The 13,923-nt window shown below is 39.5% G+C and overlaps 1 protein-coding gene across 8 annotated transcripts in view; it reads right to left on the reverse strand.

The window, feature by feature from the left end:
• Nucleotides 1-13,923, reverse strand: part of LOC129040038 (microtubule-actin cross-linking factor 1) — a 379,189-nt gene that overhangs the window by 150,838 nt on the left and 214,428 nt on the right. For 6 of the 8 annotated variants that reach the window (XM_054493938.2, XM_063665707.1, XM_054493908.2 and 3 more), the window contains 5 exons: nucleotides 13,805-13,903; nucleotides 12,467-12,619; nucleotides 12,073-12,161; nucleotides 9,444-9,579; nucleotides 143-5,599 (listed from right to left, as the gene is read on the reverse strand). In XM_054493938.2, coding sequence (XP_054349913.1) covers nucleotides 143-5,599; nucleotides 9,444-9,579; nucleotides 12,073-12,161; nucleotides 12,467-12,619; nucleotides 13,805-13,903 — 5,934 coding nt within the window. The remainder of the gene's footprint in view (nucleotides 1-142; nucleotides 5,600-9,443; nucleotides 9,580-12,072; nucleotides 12,162-12,466; nucleotides 12,620-13,804; nucleotides 13,904-13,923) is intronic. The other 2 variants (XM_054493981.2, XM_054493965.2) reach the window with 1 other exon arrangement.

Here is a 13,923-nt window from a genome sequence, read left to right on the forward strand (position 1 = left end):
AATCATCTAGTGCCTTAAAATGTATATAGGCATACAATTACACATATGTAAACTCTGTACCCAGTTAAGAATTTTAGCAGTAAACTAATTGTATCTTTAGGGGAAAAAAAAAAAAAAAAAAAAAAAAAAGCACACCACTTACCTGAGTTGCTCTGAAGGGCTCTGGGTTTACACCTCCATTTCCCTTTCCTCCAGGTGCAGTCATGAAGGGAGTTTGTTCACTGCCAGAGCTTTCTCTGAGCTTTTCCTGTGGTGTCTTCTCTGTCTTCACTGCAGAGCATACTGTTAGGGACACTGTCTTTTCTTCACTGGTCTCTAGAACAGTAGGACTAATGATGGCATTCTGTTGCCCTGTATTCTCTTTTTGAGACCCTCCTTTGAATAGTTTCTCTGGAAGAAAGGATCCCAAGACTCTGGAACCTCTCTGAGTCACTATGTCCTCAATGGATCCTGCTTCTAGACTTGTAACATTAGGGTTTGCCATTTCTAGAAATTTCTCTCCAGTTATTTCCTGTGTTGCTATTTCAGATTTGAGAGTTCCACAAAGTTTATCATCACTTTTGCTGCCCTGATGATGAAAGTCTTTTCTGTCTGAGAATTCTAGATAACTGACTTCTTTTGAATCTGGTCTAGAAACTGTGATTTCTTCCAATTTAAGACCTCTTGCTGGGTCAAAAGATACTTCTTGGTATGACTTTTCTTTACATTCATTAGATGAGGAAATTAGATGTTTGGTTTCCTTAGTTTTCGAAGTAACCCAAGAATCTTGATGATAGTTGGTCTCCTGTCTGGTGGTTCCTTGGAAAGACTTGTCTGTTTTGGAAATTTGGGATGGGCCTGTCACTTGGGCTTTTCCATCTGATTCCTGGTAGTGCAATCCTTCAGGTCTTGGGGTCATACAAGGGAATGGTTCACTCTGGGCCCCACAGGCAATTTCTTGAGATAAGTTTTCTTCTGGTTTTAAAGTCAAGCAGAGACTTAAATTGTTTACTTTTCCTTCATTGGCCTGTTTAGAGCTGAAGAGTGTTAAAGCATCTGGATGTTTTACGGAAATTCCTTGAGGTACCACTTGGGAAGAGGACTCTTCAATTTTAAAAGTAATAGAAAATCCCATTTCTGTATCAGCTTCTTTCCCTTTTTCACTTGAGGTCATTTCCCTAGGTTGGCTCTTTATATTGGAGTCATGCTCATCTCTAATGGCAGTTTCCTGATACAACTTTTCTTCAGAAAGAAATGCTGGTTTGCATGTTCTGATACTTTCTTCTACAATCACCTCCCTCTTCTCTCTCTTACTTTTCACCCCAGCATTCATTGGTTGCTGCAAAACCTGCTCACTCGGCAATTTGCCTGATGTTTCACAATATGTTTCTTGTACTTCCAAAATCACTTCCCCTTGATTTTCTCTTATTTCTTCAGAATCTAGACATGAGGTAGACTGCTTCATATGAGAAATAATTTCTATTTTTGTCACTGCTTTTTCCTGCTCTTCATTTATATCATTTCCCATGTTATTTCTAGCCACTTCTTTGAGTTTAAAATCACAAACTTCAGAGTAAGGGTGTGTCAATGACACCTGGCCCAAGGATTTACCTTTAAGATTATGAGGATTTATGATACTGATAAATTCTTTAGCATCTGGAGACATTCTTGGCTTACGTTGATCCTTGCACCCAAATTCCTTTAAGGAAATTTTCCTGCTCTTTTTTGCCTGCTCCCCATCAGAAACTCCCACTTTAACCTTTTCTTGTGCAGACTGATTTTCAACTTGAAGTAATCTCTCACTCTCTTCTACTTTATTACAACTCATTTCAGCAGTCTGATTACAAGCAATTAACATATCCTTTCTTAGAAATTCACTTTGTAATGCACACACTTCAATCCCTTCTTGCTTTTTAATCTGAGCCCTGTGATCACTGAACTCTGAACTATCTATTTGGATCATATTTGCCAGTTCAGGGCTGATCAGTCTTTTCTCAATAGCTTCCGCTAAAGTCACTCTCTGATCACTAAATATGTCAACAATTCCTCCATTTAACACCTGATGAGATGCAATAATTCTGACCATGTTTTCATCCACCAGTTTCTCTTCCAAAGCTGATGCCAATGTCAGTCTTTTTCCAGTAGCAGTATCTATGATTCCACCAGTATTTGCCTGGGCTTCCAGAACCTTCAGCGTAGATGCAAAGTCTACTTTTCCAAGCTGAATTGCTTGAGACAATGTAAGCACTTTGTCGTTCACCCCATCTTTAATGTCTGAGAAGGGAATTACTTCTAGATATCTCTGTCCAGATTCAATATCAATCTTACATTTCTTGACTAATTCTGAGTAGGGGACAATTCTGCAGTTCTCGGGATCTACAATGCCATGCATCATTCCTGGAGACAATACTGCTTCATTAGTTAACAGTCCTTCTTTTTTAGCTTCTGCCAAGGTCAATCTCTGACCAGAAATGAGATCCACAAAGTTTCCAGTAAAGGCCTGAACCTCCTGGATTTCTCTTTTCAGGTCTGGGGAAATAAGATCTAATTTTATGGCTTTAGGGAGGGAAACATTTTCCTTTGTTTCAGGATTAAAAATCTGATGGATGTTTAAGTTCTCAACTCTTTTGAGTTTCTCGGCTATATCTTCACCAATTAAGCCATGTCTGAAGGCATTATCAACAGAAAGTCTCATCCCAGATATATGGTGAATGATACCTCCATCTACCACTTGCTTAGTCAACAAACGAACGGCCTCCTCTCTCTCCAAAAGACCTCTGTCAATGGACTGCACAACTGTTAAAGGGGCTTTACTATCAGGGTCTATAAGTCCTGTTGTTTCCATTTGTAAACTAATTAATCTCTCCCTAACTGTTTTTTCAGCATCTCTACCTTTGGAAGCTTTCTCCAGATTTATAAGTTCTGGCTGGTCAGCAACGTCCACCAAGCCAAGAGTTGAGGCCAAAGTTACTGAAACTTTTTTGCCTCGTTTCAGATCAATAATTCCACCAGTCACCACCTGCCTCTCTAAAATTCTGGTGGCTGTTTCCTTTTCAAGAAGTCCAACTGTAACTGCATCCTTTACAGAGCATAGTGTGTGGGTACGGGGGTCTAAGATACCACTTATAGCTTTGTCTGCCATGAGGACATTATGTAATAATTTCTCATCCATCAGACCTTCATTAATGACTTCTTCAGTTGTCAAAGACTCACATGTCTGAGAGTCAAAGAATCCCTGAAACATGTTCAGCTTCTCCATAAGCTTCACGGCAGTGTGACTTGGCACAATGCCTCGGGATATTGCTTCATTTAGTAAGAGCTTTTGACCTGTTTGTTCATGAAAGATACCACCATCTACTAACTGTGCAGATAATACATTTAAGGTAGCTTCTTCAACCAATTCTGATGGATGACTGCATGACAGAAAAGTTTCCCTGCCATTATCTTCCTCATCGGTCTTTTCTAACATCATCATACTACCACCTGCGATGTTCTGTGCTTCTTGACTTTCTTTATGGTCATCCTTAGCCAGAAATGTTTTCTTTAACATTTCCTTTTTGTCCAGAGGATGAACATTCCCATCAGTTTCAGACTTTAGTTCTAATTTTATACCTAGAGTTTTCTTTACCTGAACTTGTGACTTTTTGCTTTGGGGTTTTATGTGAGATCCTCCAGTTTCATCATGAATATATTCAGTCTCAAGAGTGTGTGCTTGTTCATTCTGACATGTAAAGGAAGTGTTTCTTAGAGGCTGATGTTCTTTCTTTGGTGTTTCAACAGAAAAAACATCTTTGTCAACCACTAACGGCACACCTTCCGCCTCTGCAGAAGGTACGGTCAGGAGGTGTCCCCTGCTGGCATTTTCTCTGATAGACACTGCTGTTTGGTCTTCCCTTTTGGTACCTATCAACTGCCTTTGTACCTCTAATTTGACTTTATTTATTACCTTCAAAGCATCAACATTTGGATTTCTCTCTTTGTGTTCTACAAACAGATCCTGTTCAGGGTTCTCTACAGAAGAATCTTCTGTTTCTACAGTGGTCTTTTTGCCTTTTTCTGTAGTGCAATCTTCCTGATCGGGATATTCTTTGTTCTGAGAAGAAAACTGGAACTCAGGCAGCCTCACAGTCCACCCATCACTGAAAGTTCCTGAGATTTTCACATTAGCTGATTCTTGCAATCCCTCAGGAGTTTTTTGCCTTTGATGCCCAATTTCAACCACTTTTGGAGGACTTGTTTGATACTCATCTCTGGATGTTAGTGTCTCCATCAGCTCTTTATCTAACAGAAGCAGCCTCTGTCCATTTTGCACATTAATATAGCTGTGAGTCATCAGCTGGAACAACAGATTCTCACTCTGGCTTGCTATGGCCTTAGGTTGGCTCTTGCTGCATGGTAGAACTGCTGCTCTAGGATTAATATTTTGTTCTGCAGAGTCTGCTAGTTGCATGTGAGGCATCACATCAGGTATACAAATCGATTTTAAGTTATTGGCAAGATCTCTATCCAGGATACCACTTTCTATTGCTTTCTTCCAGGACAAAATCTCTGTGGTTGCTGGTAGAAACAGAGCCTTAATATGCTGTCGGTTACTAAGGATTTTATGTGCTAGTTCAGTAGACACAATACCTTGTTCTAGGGCATCTGTAATTGGGAGGATCTCTCCAGATTCAGGCCACAGCAACCCCATGAATGACCAGAGGGACTCCAGAATCACAAGAGCGATCTTAGCAGCTACTAGATCATTGCTCACTGCTTCATCTATTGTTAGCCTTTGCCCCGTGACAGTGTCTATGATGCCTCCTGTCTGAAGCTGCCTTATGAGGATAGCACAGGCCATATCTTGGTCAATCAAATTATGTCTTACAGCCTCTTCCACTGTAAGTCTGTGTCCTGTTCTTGGATCTACTATGCCACCAGCAAAAAGCTGAACTTCCAGCAACCGGACAGTGACCTGCCTATCTATTAGCCCTTCCTGAACTGCACGGAAAATGCTAACCTTCCGGCCTGATTTCAAGCTCACCATCCCTCCTGCCAATTGTTTGACAGGCAGCAATTTGAATCCTGATTCCTGGTGGACAATACATCGCTGCATCAGATCCAGCAAACCAATTTTCTCAGCTGTGTTAGGGTCTATCAAATTCTTGGATGTTCTAAGATAAGACTCTAATACTGAATGAAGCCATGCTGAAATGAGGCCTTGATGAAAAGCCTCTTCCAGGTTAATACAGTTCTCACTAGGGGAAAGACTGAAACCTCCAGTTGCCAGGTGAGCTTCTAAGATTTTCAGTCCAACTCTCTCACTGATTATTCTCTTTTCAATTGCTTCCACCACAGAAAGAGGGCCTCTGCTCTCAGTAAGCCTGCTTATTAAGGCCAGGGCATCCTGTAGCTCCCGGAGCTGCTGGTACATCTGGGGATTAATGAGGTTTCTGGCTATGCCCTCCTCCAAAGAGAGGTTTTCACCGGTCTCAGGGGCAATGAGGCCAGACATGATAACCTGAGATTCCAGAAGCACCAGGCCTGTGTCTTGGTCAAGGAGGCCCTTTTGCATGGCTTTGAAGATGGGAAATATCTCCACTGTGCCTAGGTCAATCACCCCAGCAACTGCTCTGCAATCCTAAAAAAAAAAAAGAGAGAAGGAAAAGAGAAGAAAAAGAAAACTGAATCAGAGCCAATGGCAAAGCACAACTATCGAAAGGAGTCATTTAAAGAACTATAGTAAATAGGCCAGGCATGGTGGCTCACGCCTATAATCTGCCCAAGGCAGGCAAATCATGAGGTCAGGAGTTTGAGACCAGCCTGACCAACATGGTGAAAACCCCATCTCTACTAAAAATACAAAAATTAGCTGGGTGTGGTGGTGCGCACCTGTAATCCCAGCTACTCAGGAGGCTGAAGCAGGAGAATGGCTTGAACCCGGGAAGTGGAGGTTGTAGTGAGCTGAGATTGCACCACTGCACTCCAGCCTGGGCAACAGAGCGAGACTCTGTCTCAAAAAAAAAAAAAAAAAAAAAAAAAGTACTATAGTATACAAAATTCTGACCACAAGAAAAACCCAGCATGGGATAAGCCCCAACATGTAGGAAATATTCTGAAGCAAGCCACCCAGTGTTAATACTAAAAAAGAGTTTTTCTACACTGCAGAATGTTTAATAGGTCAGAAGTTCCTAGATTACTTGAGAGATAGTGGCATTAAGCATATCTGAGTGACAAGCTCTACAGGGTGGCAAGCAGTGAAAGTGATAGGATTTAATCTTATTTCTAAGACTAAATCATCATAAACATTCTTAAAGACGCATAACAGTTCCCCCAAAGTGAGAATTCAACGCCATATAACAAGTTTTTGGTGTTGCAAACCACACAGAAGACTCTGGAAGTAGCAATTCCCTGCTGATGAGCACAGCAGGACTGGTCCATAGAATAAGAGAGATTTATGCAGCCCAAAAGCTCCAGAACAATTGTGCGTCCCAGTAAACAGGCCTGTGTATACTACTCAAGCAACTATTTAGCAAGCGGGATACTCATATTCTTGGACAATGCTAGCTTCTCCCAAGGCGATGGCTCTAAATTAAATTAGTTCTAGGTCTTGGAAGTAGCAAGTCAAGGAAGAAACAGATTGGGGACCCTTGCCTATGGAACCACTAGTAACTTTTCTTCTGGTCCAGGCTAGAATGGGTAGTACAATAACAATGACTACAGCTATCACTTATTATTAGATCTACTGAACACTGACATTTAATTCTCACAGTAATCCTATGAAAACAATTGTTTGAATCTTTAGTTTGAAGAAATGAAAATGAGGCACAGAGTTTAGGTAACATGTCCAAGGTCACAAAACTAGTGAGTTCCAGAAACAAATCAAGGTCTGATTCTAAATCTTGTTTGTCCTCCCAGAGTCAGACCCAGAAAACTGTAAAAGACAAGTACAGTAGAGTCACATCTTAACACAGGAGTTAGGTCCTAAGGTCAGTGAATAAGGCATATACGCTGTCAAAATTACCCTTGCAAATCCTAGAAACAGCTCCTAAAGAATTCTCATTTTTGAGGTCTTTTATCACAGAATAATACATTCAGATTTTAAATTATTTAAGTGTTTAACCACTTACAACACTTCATCATTTTTATTACTCTCCAACTTTTCAGCTCTTCTTGTTCATGTTCATTATTTTCATTTTCTGTATATAATTTTATCTGTCCTTCTTTGGTCAGTGCTACTTTCTGATTACTTAATTTAACTCTCTATCTTATTGGTAGAGGATCTTGTGGAAGCAATTTCCAATTATTTCCCTGCCTCCTAAATAATGGCATTCCATTTTATCTCAGTGAGTAAGTTCCGTAAGAGCTGATCCATTGCCCATGAAGGTCTAGGAACAGTAGCTATCATTCAATAAACATGGGATGAATATGGATAAATAATAAGGAAACCCTTAAAATCATTAAGCCATTTCCCCTCAGATTTTAGAAACACGCACTGAGGATTTCAAGCTTGATGAGGTGCATACAATAAGAATACAGAATGGATAGCAAATGAAAGAACAGTATATTTGGTTCTCATCTCCATTTCTACATATGTGTTCAATCAATGGAATAACTGACAGACTTCTCTACACTATTTAAAGTATTATTTATTCCCTATCCCCATGTTTTCTGACCAAGAATAGAAAGTCCAATTCGTATAATTTAAACATATATATTATGCAAACTCACTATGTGTCTGTTTTAAAGAAATTGAAGGAAAAAGTTCACTGGAATGTGATACCTGAAAAATTTCAAGATACCTGAAAAATTCCTTTTAGAAAATCCATGAAAGACTATTCAGAACAGACAATATGACAAAGAAAAACATCCCTCTGAGAACTTTTCATTTCTTTTGTGAGATTCATGGAGTCTCAAAAATGCTGACATTGAAGAAAGGCCTGGAGTGTAGCCAAAGAGAAAAGTCTACACTGTTACTTCCAACACCCTCATATAATTGAAGGATAGGCAGGAAATAGCTGGGAAAAAATCCAGAAAAACTCATTTCTGTCCTACCAAACATGGACATTCTGACCTAAACAAGCATTAAGAGATAGGAGAGGAGGAAAGAAAACATAAAAGGCTTCTACTTACCAGAGTTGCAGGGCACGCCTTGGGCAGATAAAAGATAGAGCCTTATGGAGCAGCTCAGCCGTATCACACACACAGTGTAAGCTTGGTGTTAGCGTCCAGCATGCGACTGTTTGTTTTTGCAAAAAAGAACCCCAAACAGGTCGTCCTCTTTTCCCTTTGTGCATTTGTGCTTAAACTCCAAAGGGTTAGTGAAACTTGTAAGCAAGGATGTCAGTTAATCAGAACAATACTTCACATGAAACACACAAACAGTACAGGAGACACATCATGCTCAATGTAGTGGTGCTCAGCAGCTTGTCTTTCTTTTTTTCTTTTTTCCTATTCCCTCCTCTTTTTTAACCTTTCAAAATGAGAACTCGATGTTCTCAGCAAGCAATTGTTAAAACTTTTCACATACTCCCTTATATGGTGAAGCAACAAGCCACTGGAAGTGGGCTACCTTAAATGGAGAATGTTACACCAGCACTTTGTTTTTGGAAATATACCATCAAATCATAGCTGGTTCTGTCTTGTGGTCTTTACAACTCTAGCTCCTGTTGCACAAAATTTATATCTAAGGACCAGAATCAAGACATGCTTTGTCTGAATATCATTTTGAGCATCATCTGGACCAAATTTGACTATCACGTGAGCTTAATTTTGGCCTGCCCCATATAAGTTGGCCATTGCTTCACAACATAGGAAATAAGCAGGCAAACACACATATATATCCCAGAGACACATGTATATAATATGGTAAGTGTACACACACGCACAGGTATCCAGGAAGAACTTAGGACAACCAGTAGGAACTATGATGACTTTCATATGGTCCAGGAAATGAACATGGAGGGGAACTGGTCAAGATGCCACATGATGAGATGACTATGGGTGAAGGGAACCAGCGTCTTAGTCAGTGAAACTACTCTACCAGTTTGCTTTGGAACTTAATATTTCTTATTGCCTTAGTACAGAGGGAAGAGGTTCACAGGTTTTTCTTCCCAATATCCAGAACTTTTGGCTGTCAACTTTTGAGTGGCAATGCCACAAGTGAGCATCTTACTGCCCTGTGATCACATATAATACAGAATTTATGTTCTCCTAGACTGCTGTCTGCCACAAAATGGCATAAGACAAAAAAGGTGAACCAGGTCTAAAGGGTTAGCTGTAAGTGTCTTCTAGTGCTTTTGACTGACCAACACATCATGGAACCCCAGTAAAGAAACACAAGACAAATGGCTGCTAAGGTGAGGTTAAAAATTAAGTCACATTGGTCACGGAAAGCTAGTGATCATGACTCTGAATCAGCAAAGCTGCTTTCCTACCATTCAAAAGGTATCCACACAATATTTGGAGATGAAAACTAAAAGTACCTTTTGTTCTGTCTGGTGAGCCAACTGGCTCTGAAGCTGCTGAAGCTGATTTGCAGAACCATCACAAAGGTCATGGTAAGCCTTGTTTAGGGCATGCAATTGCTCAGATATTTGTTTCTTCTCTTTTTCTGAGAGCCTGGAAGATGAAGCATTAAAGCTTTTTTAGGGAAAAAAAAAAAAATCTCCAAACTCTGCTCTATTGCTTCAAAATTGCTACTTCTTCATCTTGGATGGATGATCTTCTTCCATATTCATCGGAGACTTTGGCACTTCAGTCAGTTCTTTGGTCTATCTCAAAACAAGTCATGGTTCTTGGTTATGTCAACGCTATGTCACCCCTATGCTTGTAGTTCAAATGACCTCATCTGCACTTTAGCCCCACCCCCAAATGTCAAACTTAGATCCTTCTATCATCTGAAATTATTCTGCTTCTGAAATCTTAGACTTAAAGAATCCACTATATGATTATAACTCTACCTTTCAGTTTTATCTTTCTTTACTCCTTCTATACCTATTTTATTTTTAAAATAAAATATTTAAAACAGGCAGAAGAATGTAACAAATTCTCATTTACCTATTGTCTAGCTACCCAGCTTTCATTTCACAATTTCCTATTTTACATATTTGCTTTAGGCCCTTTTCTTTTTCTTCTCTCTTTTTTTTTTTTGAGATGGAGTCTCGCTCTGTCACCCAGGTTGAAGAGCAGTGGTGCGATCTTGGCTTACTGCAACTTCCACTTCCCAGGTTCAAGTGATTCTCCTGCCTCAGCCTTCCGAGTAGCTGGGATTACAGGTGTCCACCACCACACCCAGCTAATTTTTGTAATTTTAGTACAGACTGGGTTTCACCATGCTGGCCAGGCTGGTCTCGAACTCCTGACCTCAGGTGATTTGCCCACCTCAGCCTCCCAAAGTACTGGGATTATAGGCGTGAGCCACTGCACCTGGCTGCTTTAGACCCTTTTCTAAGAAATCAGACATTACAGATATAACTAAAGCTCACTGTATATTTGTCACCAAGTCCATTCCTTTCCCTTTCTTCCCAAAGGTAATCACCTCTTGAATCTGATGAATACTGCAACTTTCTTTTTTCATTCCATATTATGTTTCTGAGAATGAACTCTGTTGATTCAAATGGGATCTATCCATCAACTCATGGATATGTCCTAAGCCTTCCGTAATGCCTCCATTTCCTCTTATTCTATCAGTCCTCTCTATTAAGTTTCTTGTCTTCAGAGGCCAGACCCCACAATCCATATTCTTGATCAGTTCCTTACCATTATCCTTGCACTCTCCACTCACTAACCTGATAAAAGCCCAGCCCCAAATCAATCAAACCACCAGTCTCTTCTGCTCCTACACTAAGGCTGCTAGGTAAATCCAGTTAGAGAAAAAAAAATTCCACAACCACATAGACAGAGCCCACTGGTTTCCAATCTCAACTGGGCCACAATACTTTCTGACAATCCTCTTGTAAATTCCCAGCCAAGTCCCTCTTCCTTTCTCCTCGGCATCATCCTTTCAACAAACCTCTCCACCTATTTCAAAGAGAAAATACAGACCATTGGGCACTAATTCTCTTACTTTCTGGCTTCAGTCCTAACAAATTTACCTCTATCCATACCTTTCTTAATCTCCTTTCCCTCATCTCCACCTCAGAAAAAAGGTGGTCCCAATTTCCTGTTTAAGGTTGTACTTTCTAACTATCAATGAGTTTCATCCTCTTGCATGTCCACTGGGAACCTTCTCTAATTATCTCCTCCCCTTTGTCCTTGAGACTTAACTCGAAAACATAGTTAAGTCCATTGTATCTTTTAAGAAAACAAAACCCTTCTTGACCATATATTCCACTTTTAAATATTGACTCTATTATATTTTTTGCTCCTATGTCCTGGCTTCTTGAAAGAGCAGTTCTGTTTCTCCTTGCTTGCCTCCAACGTGCTCCTCACCATACTAAATCTGACCTCATCCCACAACTTGTCACCAGAGGCACCAAAGACTTCTAACTTGCCAAATGTAACAGATATTTCTCAACTTTTCTTGACTTCTGAACTTCTCTCCTTTTTGGAACTCTGTTCTTTCTTGGGTTCTGAGTTATCACTCATACTCATAATTTTCCTTTTCCTTCTCTGAGGTTTTCTTAACAGGCTGAGAAGCCCCAAAAAGCCCTTTTGAGTAATCTGTCCACATGGTATCTAATACACTGATAATTCAAATCTCTGTCACTTTATGTGATAATTTTCATATTTTCATGTGTAACCACACCCATAGATTCATTATCCTTAATATCTCTTGACTATCAGTCTCTTCATTTCCATTCCTCATCATTTCTTGCCTACATTATCAGAGTAGCCTCTTAACAGGTCTCTCAGCCTCTATTCTCACCACATGTCAATCCTTTCTTTATATAACTGTTCTAGCAACCTTTAAAAGTAAAACACAATCAGGTTTAAAATCTCTTCCCATAGCCAACAAATTAAATGCAAACTCCTCAGTATGAAGTACAGGGTCCCCATAATCTGGCTCTTGCTGCCTTGAATTCTCCATTCTGAAATCTCATTATGGCTGTAAGTTTTAGCCTGATAGACCAGGTGCCCCAGATGTGCCATAATCTCTCATTTAATACTCACTTATGACCATGCTTGGCCAAGAAGATCTGTGATGTTTTAATAGCTTCAGAGACTTGTTCTTTCTTTGTTGTCAGCTCTTCTGACAGAACCTATACGGTAGAAATAAAGAGAAAAAGCTTCAAAACCCAAGAATTAAGAATCAAAAATTATTTAAAATTATTTTTTTAAATCCTAGAGAAAATATGCAGCTTAGGTCAAATTATTATCACCAATGAGCTACAGCTGATAAAAAGGTACAAGAACAAACAAGATGGCTTCTTAAGTTTCTTTAAGTTAACATTTACTCAGGTAGCAATCACTTCTGGAATGGCCCACATGTGACTTCTACTATTCCACCTAATGTATTATCACATATTATTCTACCCAGATAAACAGAAATGGACCTTCTTCTCACCTGCTGTTCCAAAATAGCTTTTTCAATGTCTGTTGATTCTTTGGTCTCGGATGAGGTAGCTTTTCCTTGTGTATTCCTCGCTAGGGTAGACACCCAGCCCAAAAGTTCTTTAACCTTCTCCACATGTTCTTGTTTCTCCTCTTCTACCACTTTCTAGAATAGGAAATAGAAAATCAATATGCTAGCAATGTCTTTTATTAGGCTGGCATGACTTCAGATTTTCTTAAATGAAGTCTTCCTAAAAACAGATACAAAAGTTACCTAAATAAGTAGGCTGTGAAAATAACCCCAAGTATAATTTAGCCCAGCCTACAGTATTGCTCACAGGTGTTTGTGAGCTAAATTTATTATACCTAGGTTTAATACCTTTCTGAAAAATACAAACAAACTACTGTTTTATATATAATAGGCACTCAATAATTATTTGATGCTTTTTAAAAAAATCTCTTCACATATAGCATCTTACTCATTTTCATAATTCTTAGGTTTACAGGTGAATCTGTAAGAAGAGAAGAGACTGAAGCCTACTGAGATTACATTATGTAGGTATGGATATAAAGAAAGTCTTGCTAATTTAAAAAGCAAAAGATGGTATGGTTAATGTTTTAACAGCTTTTCTTTTATAAGAGAGGCTGAATATGCAGAAACCTATTTTACAAAGACAGAAGATTTTTACAGTTACAAAAAGATGACATGCTCATTACAATAAATTCAAACAAGTCTAAAATACATGATTACGTAAGTTAACGTTATTTCCCCAGAAATTTGGTATAGGTGCCTATAAACTTCTTTCTATGCCATGTCTTTGTAGTACACAGTTTTGTTTTTAATGAAATCATAATTATACATAGTATTCTAACTTCGTCTCTCAAAATATATATTATATAATAATTTAATTATATGTTACATATATAGCATATATGTTGCTGGTTTAAAATTTTTTTTTAATTTTTGTGGGTACATAGTAGGTGTATATATTTATGGGGTACGTGGGATATTTTGGGCTTTTTTTTGAGACAGCCTATTGCCCAGGCTGGAGTGCAGTGGCACAATCATGGTCACTGCAGCCTCAACTTCCCAGGCCCAAGTGATCCTTCCACCTCAGCCTCCCAAGTAATTGGGACCACAGGCTTGTGCCACCATGTCCAGCTAATTTTTAAATATTTTTTTGTAGAGAGGGGATTTCCCTATGTCACCCAGGCTGGATTCAAACTCCTTGACTCAAGTGATCCTCCCAACTCAGCCTCCTGGGTACCGGAGACTACAGGCACACACCACCGTGCTGGCTAAGAGGTTTTACTGTACTTTCAAGATGATTTTGGACCCAATTGTCCTCACCTCCTCCTCCTCCAGACGCCGGAGTGCATCACTGATGTATTTCACGTGCTGCGTTGTTAAAGTCACCAATGCCGTGTAGCGAGTCCTTAAGTCCATGAACTGTGGTTCAAAAGAACAAT

Source organism: Pongo pygmaeus, chromosome 1, assembly GCF_028885625.2.
Source record: "Pongo pygmaeus isolate AG05252 chromosome 1, NHGRI_mPonPyg2-v2.0_pri, whole genome shotgun sequence".
NCBI lineage: Eukaryota > Metazoa > Chordata > Mammalia > Primates > Hominidae > Pongo > Pongo pygmaeus.